Raw genomic sequence first — 22,722 nt, forward strand, 5'->3', positions numbered from 1 at the left:
TTTATGTGTAATGACCAACATGAACACTGAAGGAAACATAAACCTTTTAGACCAGAAATCCCAAAGTGGGAAAGAATGCTGATTAAAAATTGCTAAATTTAATTTGCAATCTACTAATGATGCACGAGCACGTTTTAAGAAACTCCGTTCTAAACTAGCCCCATCTTCATAAATACAAACACAACTACCACTTCCTAAAAGTATCTCCTAGCAATTTCTTCCATCTGCCATGCAATTTTCTTCACTGCTTTTCCATCATAAAGTGCACTTATCTCTTTATACTTAGGATCTACACCAATGATTTTATTGTACATGTCTATGAAGAGAAAACAGAAAACTCCATTTATCCCCCCTTTTATAGATAGGTAATCAAGTTTCTGTTAAAATTGTTAAATATATTTACGTCTACAAGGAATTTATCATCCTTTGGGTAAAGGTATATGATGCTTGCCATTTTTCCCAAAGGAACTTCTTGCATGAAGCTATGAGTTTAGTAAAAATGCTTTTCTCTCATGCTCTGTTATAGTCTTACACCACATTCTGTCCATACATTCTGATTAACTGCACCTACAAGTACATTCAAATATTTTAATTTATTGCAATAATGGAGATCTTTCATTGAAGAAGGTAGAACGATATAGCATAAGAAATACAAAAATAGAGTCTAAGTCCAGATCCATGGAGGACAGAAATGGTTTGAACTCAGCTACTAAACCAAATGTTGGTGGTTTGAACACACCTAGCAGTCCCATGGAAAAGTCCTGGCAACCTGCTTTCAAAAGGATTATAGTCAAGAAAATCCAAAGCAGAAGTTCTGCTCTGTAACACACGAGGTCGCCATGATTCAGAATAGACTTGATGGCAGCAGGTTTGGTTTTGGGGTTTAAAGTTTGAGTCCTAATAGTGCCCACCCCAAAACCAAACCTGTTGCTGTTGAGACAATTCTGCCTCATAACGACCCTATAGAACACAATAGAACTGCCCCATAGAGTTTCCAAGGAGTGCTTGGAGGATTCGAACTGCTGACCCTTTGGTAGCAGCCGTAGCACTTAGCCACTATGCCACCAGGGTTTCCTCAATAGTGCCATGTATTAGTAATTAAGTAACTTCTGTCATATTACTTAATCTTTCTTAGTATGTTTGCTGAACTATAGAATAAAAAGAAGCCCTGCATGCAGAGTTAGCATGAGAAATTAAAGACTGTAAACCACACTTAATTTGCAAATTGTGAAATGTTTTACTGATGTCGTATATTCTCTTCTGTAAATTTTCAGTTTGCTTCATAGATCAATGAGAAACTTGAGGAAATGATGTTAGGAGGACAAGACGTATTTCTTGAAAAAATATCATTTAGAATGAGAGATATATATTTAAAAAAAAACCTTATGTTTCAAATCTATATTGAGAATTAAAGTAAGAAGAATACAGTAGAAAGACTGATTAATAGTATGCCTTTAAGAATTGAATTCGTTCTATCACCTGCTAGCTATTGTTAATCCTGGACCCTGGTGAGTTATGTATTCAATTTCTCAGTCTCCATATCTATAAAATGTTCTAGTACATATCACAAGGGATTGATGTGAGAAGTAAAAGAAACTACTTACATCACATATCAATACATGTAAATATTGAGCTAGAATACCCATGCTAAAGAAAGCTTGCCACCTTGATACACGTAGCTCTTAAGTCTACAAGAGAGTCAAAGCAATCATAATTCATATTAATTGGTAGCTAGGTGCAGGCAGAAGTCTAAAAGCCTTCTGGGCCCCGCCATCTGCTATCCACTCAATCATGAAATTTCAGCATACCTGAATAACGGTTTCAGAATTGTTAACCTCTACTTTTTACTCACATGAGAAACAACTTTATAAACTAGAATACAATATTATATGAAATTACTTTGCCTTTAGTCTTAACACATTCCACCCATTTCCAAAGGTACTTTGTCAACACCTTTTCACCCACCCAATTTGGTGAGATTGGCCCATGTATTTGCAATATAGTGAGGTTGTCTTGTCATATTCTGCATTCCATTCTGAGATCATCTGGCCTCCTAAATGATTTATTTTAGTTTGCATTCATTAAGATTTATTCTTTGTGCTGTAAAATTCTGTGGGTTTTGACAAATGCGTACTGTCATGTATCCATCATGAAAGTATCATGCAGAATAGATTCATTGCCCTAAAACATCCCTTTTGCTTCACGTACTTGACCTTTCCCTTCCACCACCCATGGCAACAATTATTAATTTATTGTCTCTATAGTTTTGGCATTTCCATAATGTCATGTAGTTGGACTCACAGAGTATATACCTTCGTCTGAGTGGCTTCAGTCACATCAATATGCATTTAAGGTCCATCCATGTTTTTGCATGGATGGAAGGCTCATTCTTTTTTTATCACTGTATAGTATACCATTTATGGATGTTTCACACCCCGATTGCTTCCAGTTTTTTTAGGTATATGAATAAAGCTGTTATAAATATTAGCATACAGATTTTTGTGTGGACATAGTTTTCAAATTTGTTGAGTAAAATCCTAAGAATGTTATTGCTGGAACATATAGTAAGATTATGTTAAGATTTAAGAGAATTTGCCAATTTGTCTTCCAAAGTTGCTGCAGCAATGAGTATTCCTGCCTGCCACCAATGAATGAGAGTTCCTGTTGCTCCACATCCTCACTGGTAACATTGATATTATCAGGTTTTGGGTTTTTTTTTTGTTTTTTTTTCAGATTTTAGTTATTGTAATATATTCTAATAATGAAATACTTTAATGCTTTGAACTAATTTTTTTTCATCACAAGACATAATATTCAGGAAAAATGTGAAATAACATAGCATGTAGAAATCGTAATACTGTTTAAGTTGAGGTCTCCAGTCAGGAGTTGCAAAGGCAGAAATTTGAGTGAAAGCAACTTATTAGAAGTTTTTCCCACTGAAGAATCTTGGTGATGGTTAGAAGGTGAGACTGGAAAGGGAAATAGTCAACTCCGGTGGCAGTATCAAAGTCCTATGAAGGTTAACTTTGGTTATATCCCAGAGGAGAAAAAGGTAGTACTTCCAGAATGACTTCTGGGAAGAACTTGGTAAATCTCACCAAAGTAAAAACTTTTAAAAACTTATTATAAAATTAGATAAATGAGACAGCACATCATTGGCATAAACATAGATACCTGCATCAGTGGAATTGAATTTAAAGCCAAGAAATAAAGCTTTATATATATGAGCAATTTCTTTTTGACCAAGACATCAAGGAAATTCTGTGGGAAATTTTTAGTCTTTGCATCAGATGGTCCTGGGACAACTGGATAGTCGTGTGCAAAAAAAAAATCCTGGCATTCACTTTACACATAAATTTAATAAAATGGGTCATGGGCCATAGGCAAAAATGTTAAGCATCAAAATTATAAAACTTCTAGAAGGAAACATAAGAGAAAATTTTTATGACTTCACTTAAGCAAAGATATTACAAACGTAATACCAAAAATACTGATATAAGAAAAAAAATTGATAATCCTCAATAATGAAGACCTTTGATTTTCAAAATGTATCACTTAGAAAATGAAAAGAGAAGCCATAGAATGGAAGAAAGCATTTGCAAATGCTGCACGAAATCATTAAATTAAAACCACAACAAAGTGCCAGTACACACCCATTCAAATGGCTCAAGTCAAAACAACTGACAACAGCAGATTGGCAAGTATGTGAAGACACTGGGACTCTCACAGTCAATATATATATATATATATATATATATATATATATATATATATATATATATATATATATTCTGTTGCCATCTGGCCTATTCCAACTCATAGCGAACCCTCTTATATGCTGGGGGAACAATTTATTCTTAAAAGGATTAATATAGACTTACCAATTGTCCCATCAATTCTGCTTCTAGATATCTACCCAAGAGAAATGAAAAATTATATAATCACATGAGACTGCTACTCAAGAATTCATAGCAGCATTATTTGTAATTGCCAAAAATTGGAAAAGATCCAGGCATCGATCAAATAGTAAAAAAATAAATAAAATGTAGTATATCCATTAAAATTTTAAAAAGGAGCAAAATTCTGATCCATGTTGTGACATGAAAGAAAAGCAATATATATATATGCATATATACACATTAATGAAAGAAACCAGACAATGACATGTATAATTCAATTTTTATGAAAATTCCCATTACATTAATATTCTGCAATCTACTTTAATCCCTCTCTTATCACTTACTAAACTAGTCTAAAATTACATTGGTTTAAAGGAATAGCATGGGTTTGACAGGAATCTCTTGAAGGCAGCTATCACATCCTTATTCCTCAAGCTGTAGATCATAGGATTCAGCATAGGGATCACCAGCGTATAGAACACTGAAGCCATTTTATCAGAATCTAATGAATGGTGAGTTTTAGGCTGCAAATACATGAATAGCAGTGTTCCATAGAACACTGTGACCGCCATTATATGTGAAGCACATGTGGAGAAGGCTTTTTTCCTTCCTTCTGATGAACGTATTCTGAGAATTGACAAGACGATGTTGGAATAGGATACTACAACTACAGTTATGGAGAGAACCAAATTTGTAGCTGCAGAACTAAAGATTACTATTTCTGGGAAGTAAGTATCAGAGCAGGACAATACTAACAGGGGAACAGTGTCGCAGTAAAAATGGTTGATAACATTGGAAGAACAATAAGACATAGAAAATACACAGGAAGTAACCACAATAGCTGTAGAAAAGCCATAGGCGTATGTGATGGATACCAGCAAAAGACAGATCTGTCGAGATACCACCACCATGTAGAGCAGGGGGTTACAAATGGCCACGTAGCAGTCATAGGCCATCACAGCAAGCATGAAAACCTCAGCTACAATGAAAAACAAGAACCCACCCATTTGGGTAGCACATTCATAATAAAAAGTGGTTTTCTTCTTTACCAAGAAATTGGTCAGCATTTTAGGGGCAATGACGGTAGAATTGCCAAAATTGATGATAGCCAATTGTCGGAGAAAAAAGTACATGGGGGTTTGAAGGCGAGAGTCCACACTGGTGAGGGTGATGATGACCAGGTTGCCTACCACGGTCAGCCCATAGATGACAAGGAAGCCAAAGAAAAGGGGGATCTGCAGCTCCAGATGGCCTGAGACTCCCATGAGAATGAACTCCATCACCCGGGTGAGATTTTCAGGAGCCATGTAGGAGTTTCAAAATTCATCTGGTTGGAGAATAAAGAGAAAACGTATTACAAACATTAAGGAATTACTTTCTAGGACTGCCATTAGATGACAAAGATAATTCCCTGGGTGAGATTTTCTTGTATCATGTATTATTCTAAGTCAGTTATTGAACTCAAACCTCTAGTTATCATAAAAAACAATCTAGGAATTCTTTCAACTGTACTCTTCCACATATAAGCTTATTCTTATCCTATACTGTTCTGCAATTGTTTGAGACAGAGAAAATACCAAAAAAAAAAAAAAAAAAACCAAACCCAGTGCCGGCGAGTCGATTTCGACTCATGAGAAAAAATACAATTATGGTAAATTAAAGAGACGATCCAGCCTCATGCACTATTTCGAGACATGTACTTTCTCACAATATTATTAAAATTTGAATATTTTACTTACTTGCAAACATTTTAAATCATGATTAATATCTTAGGTCTCTCAATTGCATATGAGAAAGTCTTGAGAAGTGGTTGGTCACCAAATAATTTAATGGTTCCTTGTGATGTTTCATCTGAGTTTTCATGACATTTGTTATGCATAGACAATCCTAGACACTACCCTGACTCATTCTCTGTAGTCTATCCTTTTATAACTTCTATTAGATTTATGTTGATCTTGCTAATTCTATCATGCATAGGTGTTAAATCTTTTTTTTCTCATTGTTTATTTCATTACCCCTGACAAAAATATATGGAGATGTGCCTTCAGATCGATTTTTTAGATCAATGATGATCTGTTCAGTTTTGTTTTTTAATGATATCTACCAATTTTTATAACATAATTTCTGTAATTGCCTTCCATTGTAATTTACCATACACCATTACTTTTTCCTTCTCTTTCATGATTTTTACTCTTCTTGCTCCCAAGATTATGCAATTTCTCATATTTTTTCCATTGCATTTTATTTTGGATTACTATTATTTAGTGATTAGAAATAAAAATATAATGGAGTGAATATGAAGAAAAAACTTAATTTTTAATACCTTAATTTTTTTCACATATGACATATACTTGCCAATCAAGTGTTATTATAATATCCTAAATACTTTCCTAGATTTATGTGTTTCAGGGGTGGTCCCTTGCCCCTAATGAAGCTGATTAGAGTCTCTCCAGTCACAATTGATAGTTCCAGTGGCCCAAAGTCTCACTACAGCATTTGGACTTAAGTTCTAGAGAGTCAAGGCTATATGATCTTGGGGTCTGAACTGTAAAATCTCAGAACTGTTGAAAGTAATATCTTTCTTGACCCTGCCCCATTTTGTTTACTCTCTCTTTTATAGATAATAAAATAAAAAAAAATAGAAATTCATTCTAAAGTGAGAAAAAAACAAAAAGACAAGTAAAAAAATCAGAGAAATAAGACCAAAATAAACCCTCCCATTTTTATGCATTTGCTGTCTGTTTGTTTATTAAATCCAACATCATTCTTTCACTTGATTTCTTTGGAACACCTTCTTCATGTATTTATCACATATTTGTTGAGTTTCTACTTTGTACCAGGCAATGGTCCAGCTGTAGATAAATCACTTATTCCTCACTACATGGACCTTTCATTCCAATGATGAGCAGCAGACATAAAGCCAGTGAGGAAGTACACAACAGTACAACTGAAGACTGTGATAGTGTAGTAAGTTAATTAAACAAGAAGATATTTTGGGAGAATTACTTTATGTGTGATATTAAGAGAAAGTTTCTGAGAGGCTGCCATTTGAACTGAAATCAAGAATGAGAAGGAAACTGATGTACAAGGAATTAAAAAAATAAAGCAGGGGTGCATTCTTACAAATTCTCTGTGGTAGAAACGAACTTAGGTGTTTGCTTTTTTTTTTTTTTAATTGTGGTGACTGAATTATAACGAGAGAACTGAAAAATAAAAGTAGGATCAGATGATGCAGTGAGGCATTGGTAGTTCCATGGTAAAACCCTTCCCTTCCGTATGGGAGACCAAGGTTTGATTCCCAGCTAATCACGTCCTGCATGGCCACCAACCTTCTGTCAACGGAGCATCCTGTTATGATGCTGATCAGGTTTCAGGGAATCTTCCAGACTAATATTTGATGGCAGTGGGTAATATTTGCTAAGAAGAAAAGCCTAGTGATCTATTTTTAAAAATCAGCCAATAAAAACTAGAGGCATCACAATGGTTCGAACTGTAACTGATCAGGCAGCATTTCCTTTCGAGTTGGAGCCAACCCAACGACAGCTAACAAGAACAAATAATGTAGTTCACAAAAAAAAAAAAAAAAAAGATTTTACTCTAAGTAAATTGTAAGCCATTGTGAAGTTTTAATTTTGGTGAGTAAAATGATCAGCTTTAAGTTTTAAAAATACGATAAAACCTTAAAAGCCAGAACTTGAGAGAACTGTCTTATTTTTCTGGGACTCGGGGGCGTCTGCCTTTGACAGGGTGCCTACTATGACTCCCTATTAAGAATTCTCCCTCCTTTCAGTGTTGAGTTTTTCTCCTCTGACAGGTTTCTACTTTACACAGGTCCTGACTTTTGCAGGTTTTACTATATTATTCTGGCTGTTATGAAGATAATGAATTGTAAGATTAAAGAAACTAGGCAAGACGTTGCTATATGATTACTGATGAACAGGAGTGTTGGCTTGATTCAAAGTGAATGAGTGAAGGTAGAAAGAAAGAGGTAAATGCGACGGATAGGTGGGAGTAAAAGCAAGATGCTTATGATGCCAAAACAGTTACAAAGCCTGGAAACAAACCTTAGTTTAAGCATCATATTATTTGATTATTCATAACACCCAGAGTTTTTCAAAAAGTAAATTGAAATGGCTCATTTTAAATACATAGGTTTTGGATCTTTTAAAGCCCATTTTACATAAATGAGATAAATATTTTCTACCCACCTCTAATGGAAAACCTGCCTCTGGTTCTTAGTGAGCATCGCTGTATGACTTCAATAGCAAGAGGGGGTGGGCTCTAGAAAACTTTGAGACCTTATCTCTGAAGCACAGGTGATGTTTGGATCCACAAATTGTCTTTTATTTCCTTGGGGAAGGGGCCATCAGGGATTGGTTCCTTGACAAGATCTGCCACAGAGTAGCCCCAAAGGCAGTCTGGGCCTGTATTATTGAAGTGAGTTAAACTCCATGGGCTCTAAAGGACATGGTGATTAAAGTCTGTCTCCCAAAATAGCTCATTCACATTCAGGAATTGATTATTGCAAACATGTAATATTGAAGGGCTAGGAACCAAAGGTCTGGCAGTCAAATTAGAACACATTATACTGGAGCCCTGGTGGTATAATGGGCTTCTAACCAAAAGATTGGCAGTTTGAATTTATTATTTGCCCCTTGGAAACCCTATGAGGCGGTTCTACTCTGTCCTTCAGGGTCACTATGAGTTGGAATCAACTGGATGGAAATGACTTTTTTTTTTTTTTTAAATCTGTATAGCTATGTGGAGACCTGGCAGTGCAGTGGTTAACATTTTAGCTACTAACCAAAAGGTCAGCAGTTCAAATCCACCAGCTGCTACTTGGAAACTCTGTGCAGCAGTTCTACTCTGTCCTGTAGGGTCAGTGTGTGTCAGAATCCACTGAAGGCAATGGGTTTGTTTGTTTGTTTTGCATACCTATGCAGTGAGTCTGGTGCAAATGATATTTTCATTATGCCACTATCTATTGTTTTTTCACTCTCTTTTATCTAAAAGTATACAATTAGCATCATCATCATTGTCGTTAAGTGCAGTGGAGTCAGTTCTGACTCATAGTGACCCAATGCACAACAGGGAGAAACACTGCCTGGTCCTGTACCATCCTCACAATCTTTGCTATGCTTGAGCCCATTGTTGCAGCCCCTGTGTCAATCCATGTCGTTGAGGGTCTTCCTCTTTTTTCACTGACACTGTACCTTACCAAGCATGATGTCCTTCTCCAGAGACCCATTCCCCTGATTACATGTCCAAAGTATGTGAGATGTAGCCTCACCAACCTTGATTCTAAGCATTCTGGTTGAACTTCCTCTGAGATGGATTTGTTTGTTGTTTTAGCAGTCCACGGTATTTTCAATATTCTTCATCAACACCACAATTCGAAGGTATCGGTTCTTCTTTGGTCTTCCTCATTCATTCATTGTCCAGCTTTCGCATGCATATGAGGTGATTGAAAACACCATGGCTTGGGTCAGGTTCACCTTAGTCCTCAAAGTGATATCTTTGCTTTTCAACACTTGAAAGAGGTCTTTTATAGCAGATTTTCCCAATGCAATGTGTCGTAGTCATCTAGTACTGCTATAACAGAAATGCCACAAGCAGATGGCTTTAATGAATAGAAACTTATTTCTTCACGGTAAAGTAGGCTCAAAGTCCAAATTCATGACATCAGCTTCAGGGGAAGGCTTTGTCTCTCTGTCGGCCTTCTCATCAATCTCCCCCAGACTAGGAGTTTCTCTGTCCTGGGACCCCGTGTCCGAAGGACAAACTCTGCTCCCAGCACTGCTTTCTTGGTGGTATGAAGTCCCCCACTCTCTGGTTGCTTCCTTTTCCTCTTACCACTTGTAAACATAAAAGGCAGTTCAGGCCACACCCCAGGGAAACTCCTTTTACCTTAGATCAGGGATGCAACCTTAGTAAGGGTGTTACAATCCAACCCTAATCTTCTTTAACATAAAATTACAATCACAAAATGGAGGACAACCACACAATACTGGGAATCATGGCCCAGCCAAATTGATATGCACATTTTTGGGGGGACATAATTCAATCCACGGCACAAATGCATTTTTTGATTTCTTGACTACTGCTTCCATGGGTGTTGATTGTGGATCCGAGTAAAATGAAATCCTGAACAACCTCAATCTTTTCTCCATGTTTTGTGATGTTGCTTATTGGTCCAGTTGTGAGGACTTTAATTTAAGCAATGAGGTAAAATGGATGATATAACCTCCAAAAAAAAACCTTGATTTAATAAAAATATTTCTTTATTCTTTTCTTTACTCTTGTATTTATTCCAGGTGAGAAAAAAAGTAGAGAAAAATGTAGTTATACAGAAGATAACTACTAGAGAAGAGTAAAATACAGTAGTTATACAGAAGATAACTACTAGAGAAGAGTAAAATACAGTATTTAAAAATGAAGCTTTTTTCTTATGTTTGAATATGAAATTACTGGAGATGCAAACCCTTTTTTTAAAACATTGAAGCTGTTAAATATATTTTATTGATGTCATGGGTAATAGAATTATGTTGAATATAATTGTTACTGAGACAATTCTCGTCTGTTGGCTTAAGTCTTCTTTAGACCAATACTTCCTTTTGTATCAGAAGATTGTCCACTAGTGACATGCAGGCCTTAAATTTAAAACTGAAAGTTAAAATAATGGCACAGTGTTATTTATATAAAGTACAAATTTTTATACATAGAACAATAAAATTCATTTTGTAAGAAAATAAACAGGACCATCTTTAATTGAGATGTTTATCTGGAAATGGCAGAAAGAACTGGATAAAGGAATAAAGAAGAAGTAGGATTTAAAAAAAAAAAATGAGGGTAGGTGGGACAAGGGACGTTGTCTGGATCAATAATGAAAATGTGCCATGAACTGAGGAACATAGTCATTCTATACCTTTTGCCTGAGGTCCAAAAACATTTGAAAAAATGTGTATCTTCATTAATGTATAAAATCCACTTCTAAAAATCCCACTTTGGAGACTGGTATCTGGGGTCTTAAAAACTAGAAAGCAGCCATCTAAGATGCATCAATTGGTCTCAACCCACCTGAAGCAAAGGAGAATGAAGAACACCAAGGACACAAGGTAATTACAAGCCCAAGAGACAGAAAGGGCCACATGAACCAGAGACTACATTAGCCTGAGACCAGAAGAACTAGATGATGCTGGGCTACAACTTATGACTGCCCTGGCAGGGAACACAACAGAGAGCCCCTGAGAGAGCAGGAGAGCAGTGGAATGCAGACCCCAAATTCTTATAAAAAGACCAGACTTAATGATCTGGCTGAGACTAGAGGGACCCTGGTGGTCATGGCCCCCAGACCTTCTGTTGGCCCAGGACAGGAACCGTTCCCAAAGCCAACTCTTCAGACAAGGATTGGACTGGACAATGGGATGGAGAGGGATGTTGGTGTGGAGTGAGCTTCTTGGATCAGGTGGACACTTGAGACTATGTTGGCATCTTCTGCCTGGAGGGGAGATGAAAGGGTAGATTGGGTTAGAAGCTGGTGAAATGGACATGAAAAGAGAGAGTGGAGGGAGGGAGCAGGCTGTCTTATTAGGGGGAGAGTAATTGGGAGTATGGAAACCCTGGTGGCGTAGTGGTTAACTGCTATGGCTGCTAATCAAGAGGTCAGCAGTTCGAGTCCACCAGGTGCTCCTTGGAAACTCTGTGGGGCAGTTCTACTCTGCCTATAGGGTCGCTTTGAGTCGGAATTGACTCGATGGCAGTGGGCTTTTAATTGGGAGTATGTAGCAAGGTGAATATAAGTTTTTGTGTGAGAGACTGACTTGATTTGTAAACTTTCACTTAAAGCACAATAAAAATTAAAAAAATATCTGTTCTGCATAAGTAATACAAGTTACTTAAATATGTAAATGAAAATCTGCACAAGATCATGATTCAATATGGTGAAAAATGGGAGCAAATTAACTAAATGCCATAGAAATTTATTAAATGATTTATAAACATATATAGGTTATATGGAAACCCTGGTGGCATAGTGGTTAAGTGCAACGGCTGTTAACCAAAAGGTTGGCAGTTTGAATCTGCCAGGCGCTCCTTGGGAACTCTATGGGGCAGTTCTACTCTGTCCTATGGGGTCGCTATGAGTTGGAATTGACTCAACAGCACTGGGTTCGGTTTGCTATATAGTCTTTAAAATTATTTACATAGATTGCATAGAAATTTGGGCAAAGGCTCTTAGAAGCAAAATAAAAATGTTATACTAAAGATCATGCTACTATGGTTTATTTTAAAACAACTTTATTAAAGTATAATTTGCTGTTGTTTTTGTTAGGTGCTTTCGAGGAGATTTCAACTCATAGGAATCCCACATGACACACATAGAACTGCCCCATCGTGTTTCTTAGGCTGTAATGTTTTCGGGAGCTGTTTGCCAGGTCTGTTTTCCTGTGGAGCTGCTGGTAGGTTTGAACTGCCAAGCTTTTGGTTAGCAGCAGAGCACTTAAACTTTCAACATCAGGGCTCCTTAAGTATAATTTATATATAATAAAATACACAGATTTATATGCTCACAACTGAAATTTGACCAATGTAACTAACACTGGTGATAATACTGCCCCAATCAAAGTAGAAATTCCATTATCCCAGAAAATTCCTTGATGTGTCTTTACAGTAAATTCTCTCACACCATACCCCAGGTCAAAATTGAAAAATTGATATGATTTCTATCACCATGGATCAGTTTTACTTCTTCTAGGATTTTACGTAAATGGAATAATGCCATATGTTTGTGTCTGGTTTCTACTGTACAACTTAGTATTGTTGTATTTCATCCATAGTATTATATGTATCAGTGTCATTAATTTTACTGCTGAGCGGTATTCTATTGTATGAATATACCACAATTTCTTCATTTTTAAAAATCCGTTTTTTGGGAAACTGGAATATTCCTAGTTTACACTATAATGAATGAAAATAGCATGAACATTAATGTACCAGCTCTTTTCTGGGCATATATTTTCATTTGTTTTGGGTAAGAATCCAGGAGGAGAACTGCTGGTATATATCGTAGTTATGTGTTTAGCCTTATTAGAAATTGCAAGCTGGTTTCCCTAGTGTCTTATACTACTGCACACTCCAACCAGAATGCATGATAATTCCAGGTGCTGTAAGTAGTAGCCCATACTTAGTAATGGCAGTGCTTTTAATTTTATCCAATCTAGTGGATGAAAGTGATATCTCATTGTAACTTAATTTCCCTTATGACTAAGCATATTGAGCTTTTTAAAATATTTATTGGTCATTAATATTTCTTGCATAGAGTGTCTGTTCAGGCTGTTTGTATATTTGTATCGGGTTGACTTTTTGTTATTGATTGGAGGAGGATATTTACATAAATCCTGAATCCCATAGAATTCCTTTGGATTCTTAGGTGATAATCAAACATGCACATGGGCATGTACTTTGGACTCTCCATTCTGTTCCATTATTTATCTTTACAAATGCTATTGTAGTGTGAGGGATCATTTTTTTTGTACCCTTTCTAAGCATGGTCTTGTAACTCCCATTCAAGTGATTGAGTGGACTGTGTATTAGGATAACTGTGGCCCACCAAGGGGGTTGGTCAGTTTTGCCGTTCTGCCGGACTTGAAATGAGCCACCCCAGAGGTGGTAAAGAAAATATACCACCATCAACAAGGAATAAGAGCCAGCACGTCCTTTGGACTTGGGATCCTTGTGCTGAGAAGCTTCTGGAACCAGGAGACAGAGAGAGAAAGAACTGTAACACTAAAGGCAGTGAGAAGCGACAGCAGAGACCCAGCAGCAGACAGCCAGCAGCAAAGACCTGGCAGCAGGAGATGGTGTGGTGGGCTTTCCAGCCAATGGAGAGAGAAAGCTGAGTGCCTTTGGGTAGAGACAGGGGCAGGGAGAGGTGTGCCTGGGAGCACAGCTGAATAGTGGTTGTCCTGATGGAAGAACTGTATCCTGAGTGTTTCTGAGCCTGAACTGTAACCTGTTACTTACCTAATAAACTCCGTAATCATGAGTATGGTCTGTGAGTTTGTTGTGGCCATTGCAATGAACTATCAAACCCAGCAGAGCAGTAGAGAGTGTCATGGGAGGACAGTTGGTGTCAGAATTGGTAAAGATGGCAGAGAAAGGGGCCATGTTTGACCTCTGCCTCACAGAAATCATTCTTGGGCTGTAGAACTTGTTTTTCCTCCCCACTTGTGAAGTGAGAGGAGGTCAGACACTGCCCCCATGTTATTTTTACAGTTGGGGTGAGATTCTTTGTGATGTCCCCAGGCTCGTGAAAGCATGGGATTTTGTAAGAGAAAGAATGAAGGGGGTTGAGAAGTGAAAGTTTTGATTCCTGGTTGTTTTTTTTGGTGTTGTTGCCTATAATGGCTGAAGGAAAGGTTATGCTGCAGCTGAGGGGAGAAAAACCCCACCTGGAGTGGCCTGGGGCCCATCCCAGGTCAGATAAGCAGGATGATTGATGTGGGGGCCAGGGTCTACTGGTTCCACTCAGCCAGAGGCCCAAGGCCATATGCATATAAATGGAAAGATAGTCAAGGGTTGGAGAAGATGCAACTGGAGTGTTTTAAAAAGGTAATGTGTTTATCTGAATGTACTATAGTTACTGAATCTTTCTCCTACCTAGTGTTGTAAGGCAGACCTAAATGTATGGTAGAAATGAATATTGTTTTTTTTTTTTTTTTTATAGATTGCAAAGATTGTGTAGCTCTGCGTTCAGCCGATACTTGACTGGATATGCTAAGAGGGGATCTAGGATTTGCCCCCAGGGAAACACAGACCGTTTGAATGTGGTAGTCTTGTGTATAGAGTAGGGGCTTAGGTTGAAAACCTGAGCCCTACCCAGATTTTCATTTGAAAAGACGTGCAACACCACCCAGAACTTCTGAGAGAATCGAAAACCTGCACAGAAAAAAAAAAAAGCAACTGTTTTGCTTTTTGAATTTTGAGCAAGGGATTTGTGTTGAATGCATCAAGGCAGAAAAATTCAGTGCTCATCAGAAGGAATCCTTTTCAGAACTGGAATTTAAAAGGAGCTGGTGAGTAGATAGCTTTGCTCACTTGTGGTGACCACCTGGGCCCACCTAATGAGGGGAAGTGGGGGAAGTACAGCAACGAAGAGATGGGCTGAGCTTGGAAATGTTTCATTTGCACACATTGACCTATCGCATGGAGGCTAGGAATGAGAGAGATGATGGTCTGCCTGGTCAGAAGTAAAGGGAGTTGTGTATGGACTCCTAAGTTTACAGGTTGAACCCACTGACCTAGCCCAAGGGGGCTAGGGATGATAGAGTGTGAAGGAGCTGTCTGAAGCACTGGGAGGTGTGTGTGAACACTTGAGCCTAAGGTTGCTACTCATTGTGACCTAACTTGGGATGAGCTGACCAGAATCCTACCAAAGGAAGAGAAAGATGTTTGACACTGTGAGATGGTGTAGATTGCTGCAATGTGATGGCTTGCTCTGGACTGGACTTTGATTATGGGAGCAGATGTTTAACGTTCCAATCGGAACAGAAGATTCTTCAAGACCAAGGAATATGCTTGTCTCCTCAGAGTACTGGTTTGATAGGCTGGGCAATTTAAACATTGGCTATCTCAAATGGGAGGTAGATAAAGGCATGAAGAGGCTCAATTACATATTTTGTGGGTGTACTTACATTAAATGAGGGGGACAAGGGAGGGTCCTCACTGAATAGATTTCTCTTTTCCTGATGGGTCTGAGGAAGAGAGGGTGGGGAAAGATGCTGATAGAGTTGTATGATTCAGTTGTGAGTGTTTGACTGTTAAAAGGATTAATTGTGATTATAAAAATTGTAATTGTAGAAGCTGTAAGTGTGAAAGAGCAGACGAAGGGAGAAGCACTACTGGACTCCAGTACAATGGAAAAACATAAAGTCCCTTAAAGGTTTTTCTATGCTGATGCCTTGTGAGCCTCTGAGAAAAGGAATAATCTCTGGTTAAATTTTATCAGAGGATAGAAAGAGTGAAGACAAGGTGACTTTTGAAGAACCTGACCAGATCAGTTCGAAACCCGAAGCAGACCTAAATGCTGGTACCTGCGTAATCTCACCCTTAGGATACTTTGCCCTACTGCAAGACTAATTGTTGATGACTGTTTTGGGCTGGTAAAGCTATTGGGAGAAGTTATCTTCCAAATATTAAAGAACCATGCCTAGAACAGCCAGGGGTGGCCTGCATGGTGATGGATCACTTCTGTGTGACCTTTTTAAGCATGGTCTTAAAACTCCCACCCAAGTGATTAGGCAGACTGTGTGGTAGGGTGTTGGTAGCCCACCAAGGGGATTTGTCAGCTTTGCCATCATACTGGGCTTCAAATGAGCCATCCCAGAGGCAATAAAGAGAAGATAGCACCATCAACAAGGAAAAAGAGCCAGTGTGTCCTTTGGACCTGGGATTCCTGTACTGAGAAGCTCCTGGAACCAGCAGACAGAGAGAGAGAACTGTAACACTAAAGGCAGTAAAAAGTGGCAGCAGAGACCTGGCAGCAGGAGTTTGCATGGTAGACTTCCCAGCCCACAGAGAGAGAAAGCTGAGTGGCTTTGGGCAGAGGCAGAGGGCCAGTGTGATGGTTAAGATTGTGTGTACTTGGCTAGGCCATGATTCTCAGGTTGTGGGGGTTGTACAATGTTGTGATCACTTCCTTGTCGAAATTTGATATGTGATAATTCCCATGACGGAATCTGCTGAGTGGTACCAGTGGGGCAAGGCATGCGGCGGCCTCTCTCTGCCTTCTGCCACCTACTCACTTCCTGCTTACCTTCTCAAAGTTGTTGGCTTGTTCTGCATCCAGCAGCTGCCTCTTGTCTGACCTCTGGTTCTTGGGACTTGAGCTAGCAGCTTACCTGTCCATCCTGGGATTCCATGATCTTCACAGCCTGCGAGCAAGAGATCTGTCTGCTCCATAACCTGCCAGTTTTGGGTTCACCAGCCCCTGCAGCTACATGAATCAGGAGAAACCTTGCAGTCTTGCCTGGCAACCTTGGGATTCCTCACCCTTCACAGCCGGTGAGTGGGAGCCCTGTCTAACCTGCTTATCTTGCATTCACCAGCTTCTGCAGCTCTGTGAATTGGGAAAAGCCTCAGTCCTGATCCAAGGACTTGGGACATTCCAACATCTGCAATCGTGTGAGCTGTTTCTGTGATATGAATCTCTCTGTATACATATTTATACACTTTACTAGTTTTGCTTCTTTAGAGAATCCAGCATAAGACAGGAGGGAAAGGAACACCTGTGAGCACAACTGAAAAGAGGCTGTCCAGATGGAAAAACTGTATCCTGTGTATTCCTGAGCTTGAAATGTAGCATGTTACTTCCCTAAAAACCCCCAAATCATGAGAATGGTCTGTAAGTTCTGGGTGGCCATTGCAATGAATTATCAAATCCAGCTGGAAAAGCAGAAAGTGCCATGGGAGGGAAGGTTGTTGTCACAATTTGTAAGGCTGGTGGAGAAAGGGGGCATGTTTGACCACCTTTTCATAGAAATCAGTCTTGGGTTCCTTGTTGTGATTCTCCTTTTCCCTTGGGAAGTGAGAAGAGGTCAGATACTGCTCCCATGCTGTTTTTACAACTGTACCATCTTGCAGCTTTTAAACCTGGTATATACAGATACATGGTGCACTGGTGGCTCAGTAGTTAAGAACTATGGCTACTAACTAAAAGATCAGCAGTTTGAATCCACCAGCTATTTCTTGAAAACTCTATGGGGCAGTTCTACTTTCTCCTAAAGGGTTAATATATTTGGAATCAACTCCATGGCAACTGGTTTTTAACACTATTCTTTTTCAAGATTGCTTTGGCTATTCCGAGTCTTTTGCCTCCAGAATACGGAAACAGAACTCAAGCCAGACATGGAGTAAAGCGGCTTGTTATACACCATGAGACTAAGTCTAGGCCTATCTGCTCTGTGTAGACAAAAATCATATAGTTGCAATGGCGTTAGTAGGATGAGATGCATTTCTGTGAAGGTCAATCTCATCTGCAACGAGATGTACATCTATCTGTTTGTATAGATAGATATAGACACAATTATGGATATAAATATAAAACTCAAATTTCAAATCTACATTGGAAATTAAAGTAAGAAGAACATAGTAGAAAGACCTTGATTGGTAGTGTGCTTTAGGAATTGAATTTGTTTCTATTACTTTCTAGCTATGTTAATCCTAGACCCTGGTGAGTTCTACATTCAGTTCTCCGTCTCCCCATCTATAAAATGTGCTAGTACATGTCTTAAAGGGTTGTTGTGAGGAATAAAAGGATATTATATGTAAATATTAAGTTAGAATAACCATGTTAAAAAAACCTTGCCACCCCGATACACTGAAAGCTTATGCCTACAAGATAGTCAAAGCAATCATGATTCAAACTAATTCGTAGCTGGTACAGGCAGAATTCTAACAGTGACAAACCTGGCCCCCACCCTCTGCCATCCACTTACTTCATCATTAAATTTCAGCATACATGTATAATGGTTTCAGAATTGTTAACCTCTACCTGCATGAGAAATAACTTTATAAAATAAAGTTTATAAAATTTACTTTGGTCAGTATCTTTTCAACCACCCAATTCACTGAGATCGGTCCATGCATTTATAATACAGTGAGATTCTCTTGTCATATTCTGCATTCCATTTTGAGATTCCCTGACCTTCTAAATGATTTGTTTTAAAGTTTGAATTCATTAAGATTTACTCTTTGTGCTGTAAAATTCTGTGGGTTTTGGTCAAATGCGTAGTGTCACGTATCCACCATGACAGTATTATGCAGAATAGATTCACTGCCCTAAAACATCCTTCTTGCTTCATATATTTGACCTTTCCCTTCCACCACCCATGGCAACACTGATTAATTTATTGTCTCTCTAGTTTTGGCATTTCCAGAATGTCATGTAGTAGGAATCACAGAGTATGTACCCTTTTCAGTGTGGCTTCTTTCACTTATCAATACACATTTAAGACCTATTCATGTCTTTGTATGGTCTGATAGCTTATTTTTTTTTAAATCACTGAATAGTATTCCATTTATGGATGTGTCACAGTTGATTTTTCATTCACCTGTTGGAGGACATTTTGATTGCTTCTAGTGTCTTAACAAGTATGAATAAAGCTGCTATAAATATTAGCATATAGGTTTTTGTGTGGAAATAGTTTTCAAATCAATTGAGTGAATACCTCGGAGTGTGATTGCTGGATTGTATAGTAAGACTGGAAACCCTGGCAGCGTAGTGGTTAAGTGCTATGGCTGCTAACCAAGAGGTCAGCATTTCAAATCCACCAGGCCCTCCTTCGAAACTCTACGGGGCAGTTCTACTCTGTCCTACAGGGTTGCTATGAGTCGGAATCAACTTGATGGCAGTGGGTATAGTAAGATTATGTTCAGCTTTAAGAGAATCTGCCAATTTGTCTTCCAAAGATGGTGCACCAACATGTATTCCTGCCAGCAATGAATGATTGTTCTTGTTACTCCACATCCTCACCACTAATTGATATTGTTTTATTTTCAGTTTTTAGCCATTCTAACAGGTGTTCAATAAAATATTTTAATGCTTTGAATTAAATTTTTTATCACAACATCATATTCAAGAAAATATAAATAATATAGTATATAGAAATTATAATAATGTTTAATTTGGGTTCTCTAGCCAGGGGCCCCAAACACAAAAATTTGTGTGTAAGCAATTTATTAGGAATTTTTCCCAAAACAATCATGGAGATGGTAAGGAGGGAGGACTGGAAAGGGAAACAATCCACTCAAGTAGCAGTATCAAGGTCCTATGAAGGACAACTTTAATTATATCCCAGAGCGGGGAAAGGTAGTACCTCCAGAATGACTCGGTGGCGAACTTGGTAAAGCTCACCAAAGTGAGGGAATTTACCCTGTTCTGTTTTAAAATGTGCTATGAAATTAGAATAGATAAGACAACATGTCATTGGCATAAACACAGATGAATAGATCAGGGGAACTGAACTGAAAGTCAAGAAATAAAGCCATCTATTTATAAGCAGTTTCTTTTTGACAGAAATTGCAAGGAAATTCTGTAGGGAATTTTTAGTCTTTGCATCAGACGGTCCTGTGGTAATTGGATGCTCAAAGGCAAAAAAAAAGAAAAAGCCTTGGCCTTCACTTTATGGCTAATTTTAATCAAAATGATTATAGGCATGAACATTAAGTATTGAAACTATAAATCTTCTAGAAGTAAACGTGAGAGAGAAATTTTTATGACCTCAGTTGGGCAAACAGTTTATAGATATAATGCCAAAAATTATCCATATTAAAAAAAAAAATTGCACATCATCAACAATAAAGATTTTTGATTTTCAAAAATATCACTTAGAAAATTAAAAGAGAAGTCACAGAATGGGAGAAAGCATTAGCAAATCATATATCTGATAAAGGCCTGGTATCCAGAATATGTAAAGAACATTTACAACTCAGTAATAAGAAGACCAATAGTCCAACTGAAAAGAGTAGAATATTTGAATAGATATGTTACCAAAGAAGATATGCACATAACTAATAAACACCTAAAATGATGCAAAAAATCATTAGCCACCAGCAAAATGCAAATTAAAACCACAACAAGCTATCATTACATACCAAATCAAATGGCTATAACCAAAACAACTGGCAATATCAGCTTGACAAATACGTGCAGACACTGAAACCCTCATATATGCTGGGGGGAAACTTTGGAAAATATTCTGGTGTATTCTTAAAAGAATTAATATAAGCTTAGCAATTTCCTAGCAGTTCTGCTTCTAGGTATCTACCTAAGCAAAATGAAAAATTATATAATCACAGGAGACTGCTACTCAAAGGTTCAGAGCAGCATTAATTGCTAAAAATTGGAAATGATCCAAGTGTTGATTTAATGCTAAATAAATAAATATGTAGTACATCCATTAAAATTAAAAAGGAGCAAAATTCTGATACATGTTACAACATGAACGAAATGCAAAAATAAATAAATAAAATGAATGAAAGAAACCAGACACAAATGACTATTATTGTATGATTCAATTTATATGAAAATTTCCATTATGCTAATAACCTGCAACCTACATTAACATTTTATCATTTACTAAAATCGTCTGAAATTACATTGGTTTAAAGGAATAGCATGGGTTTGACAGGAATCTCTTGAAGGCAGCTATCACATCCTTGTTCCTCAAGCTGTAGATCATAGGATTCAGCATAGGGATCACCAGTGTATAGAACACCGAAGCCATTTTATCAGAATCTAATGAATGGTCAGTTTTAGGCTGCAAATACATGAATAGCAGTGTTCCATAGAACACTGTGACGGCCATCATATGTGAAGCACAGGTGGAGAAGGCTTTTTTCCTTCCTTCTGATGAATGTATCCTGAGAATGGACAAGACAATGTTGAAATAGGATATTAGAACTATAATCACAGAGAGAACCAAATTTGTAGCTGCAGAAATAAAGACTACTGTTTCTGGGAAATAAGTATCAGAGCAGGACAATGCTAACAGGGGAACAATGTCACAGTAAAAATGGTTGATGACATTGGAAGAACAGTAAGACATAGCAAATACACAAGAAGGAACCACGATACCTGTAGAAAAGCCATAGACATATGCTATGGATACCAGCAGAAGACAGATCTGCGGAGATACCACCACCATGTAGAGCAGGGGGTTACAAATGGCCACATAGCGGTCATAGGCCATCACAGCTAGCACGAAAACCTCAGCTACAATGAAAAATAAGAACCCACCCATTTGGGTGGCACATTCATAATAAAAAGTGGTTTTCTTCTTTACTAAGAAATTGGTCAGCATTTTAGGGGCAATGACGGTAGAATTGCCAAAATTGATGATAGCCAACTGTCGCAGAAAAAAGTACATGGGGGTTTGAAGACGGGAGTCCACACTGGTGAGGGTGATGATGCCCAGGTTGCCTACAACGGTCAGCCCATAGATTACAAGAAAGACAAAGAAAAGAGGGAGCTGAAGTTCAGGACGGTCTGAGACTCCCATGAGAATGAACTCCGTCACCCCAGTGAGATTTTCAGGAGCCATGTAAGAGTGTGGAAATTCATCTGTTGGAAGAATAAAAGAAAAAGGAGTTAAAATTTCAAGGAATTATTTTCCGTGACTGCCGTTAGATGGCAAGAATAATTCCTTGCTGAAATTTTTTTCAATCATGTATTAGTCTGTCAGTTACTAAACTCAAGACTCTAGTTCTGATAAAAAACAATCTAGGCATTGTTTCAACTTTACTCTCCCATGGATCATAAACTTATTTTTATCCTGTACTTTTTCATAATCATTTGGGACAGAGAAACTACTAGTATGGGAAATTAAACAGATGATCCAAACTCATGCACTATTACTAAAATTTGAATATTTTACTTACTTGCAAATGTTTTAAACCACGATTAATATTTCTCTCAATTGTATATAAGAAAGGCTTGAGAAATTATCTCCAAATAATTTAATGGTTCCTTGTGATGTTTAATCTAAGTTTTCCTGCTGTTTGCTAAGAATAGACAGTTCTAACCACTACCCTGACCCATCCTCTGTAGTCTTCCTTTTTTATCTTTTTACAATTTCTATTAGATTTATGTTGATCTTGCTAATTCTGTTATGCATAGATGGTATTTTTTTTTCTCATTTTTTATTTCATTACCTCTGACAAAAATGTATGGAGATATGTCTTCAGATTTATTTTTCAGATCACTTATACTCACCTTAGTTTTATTTTTTAATGATAACTATCATTTTTTATCATTTTTTTAAATCAC

The 22,722-nt window shown here is 37.8% G+C and overlaps 2 protein-coding genes across 2 annotated transcripts; both read right to left on the minus strand.

Annotated features, from left to right (window-relative positions):
- Positions 1-3,788: 3,788 nt before the first annotated feature.
- Positions 3,789-5,413, minus strand: LOC111749005 (olfactory receptor 8J3-like). The gene has a single exon (XM_064288052.1). The coding sequence runs from the start codon at positions 5,204-5,206 to the stop codon at positions 4,259-4,261; it is 948 nt and encodes a 315-aa protein (XP_064144122.1). The 5' UTR covers positions 5,207-5,413; the 3' UTR covers positions 3,789-4,258.
- Positions 5,414-20,893: 15,480 nt separating this feature from the next.
- Positions 20,894-22,490, minus strand: LOC135231812 (olfactory receptor 8J3-like). The gene has a single exon (XM_064288999.1). It carries the CDS (start codon positions 21,995-21,997, stop codon positions 21,050-21,052), a length of 948 nt encoding a protein of 315 aa, XP_064145069.1. The 5' UTR covers positions 21,998-22,490; the 3' UTR covers positions 20,894-21,049.
- Between the last annotated feature and the right edge of the window lie 232 nt (positions 22,491-22,722).

Source organism: Loxodonta africana, chromosome 7, assembly GCF_030014295.1.
Source record: "Loxodonta africana isolate mLoxAfr1 chromosome 7, mLoxAfr1.hap2, whole genome shotgun sequence".
Taxonomy (NCBI): Eukaryota; Metazoa; Chordata; class Mammalia; order Proboscidea; family Elephantidae; genus Loxodonta; species Loxodonta africana.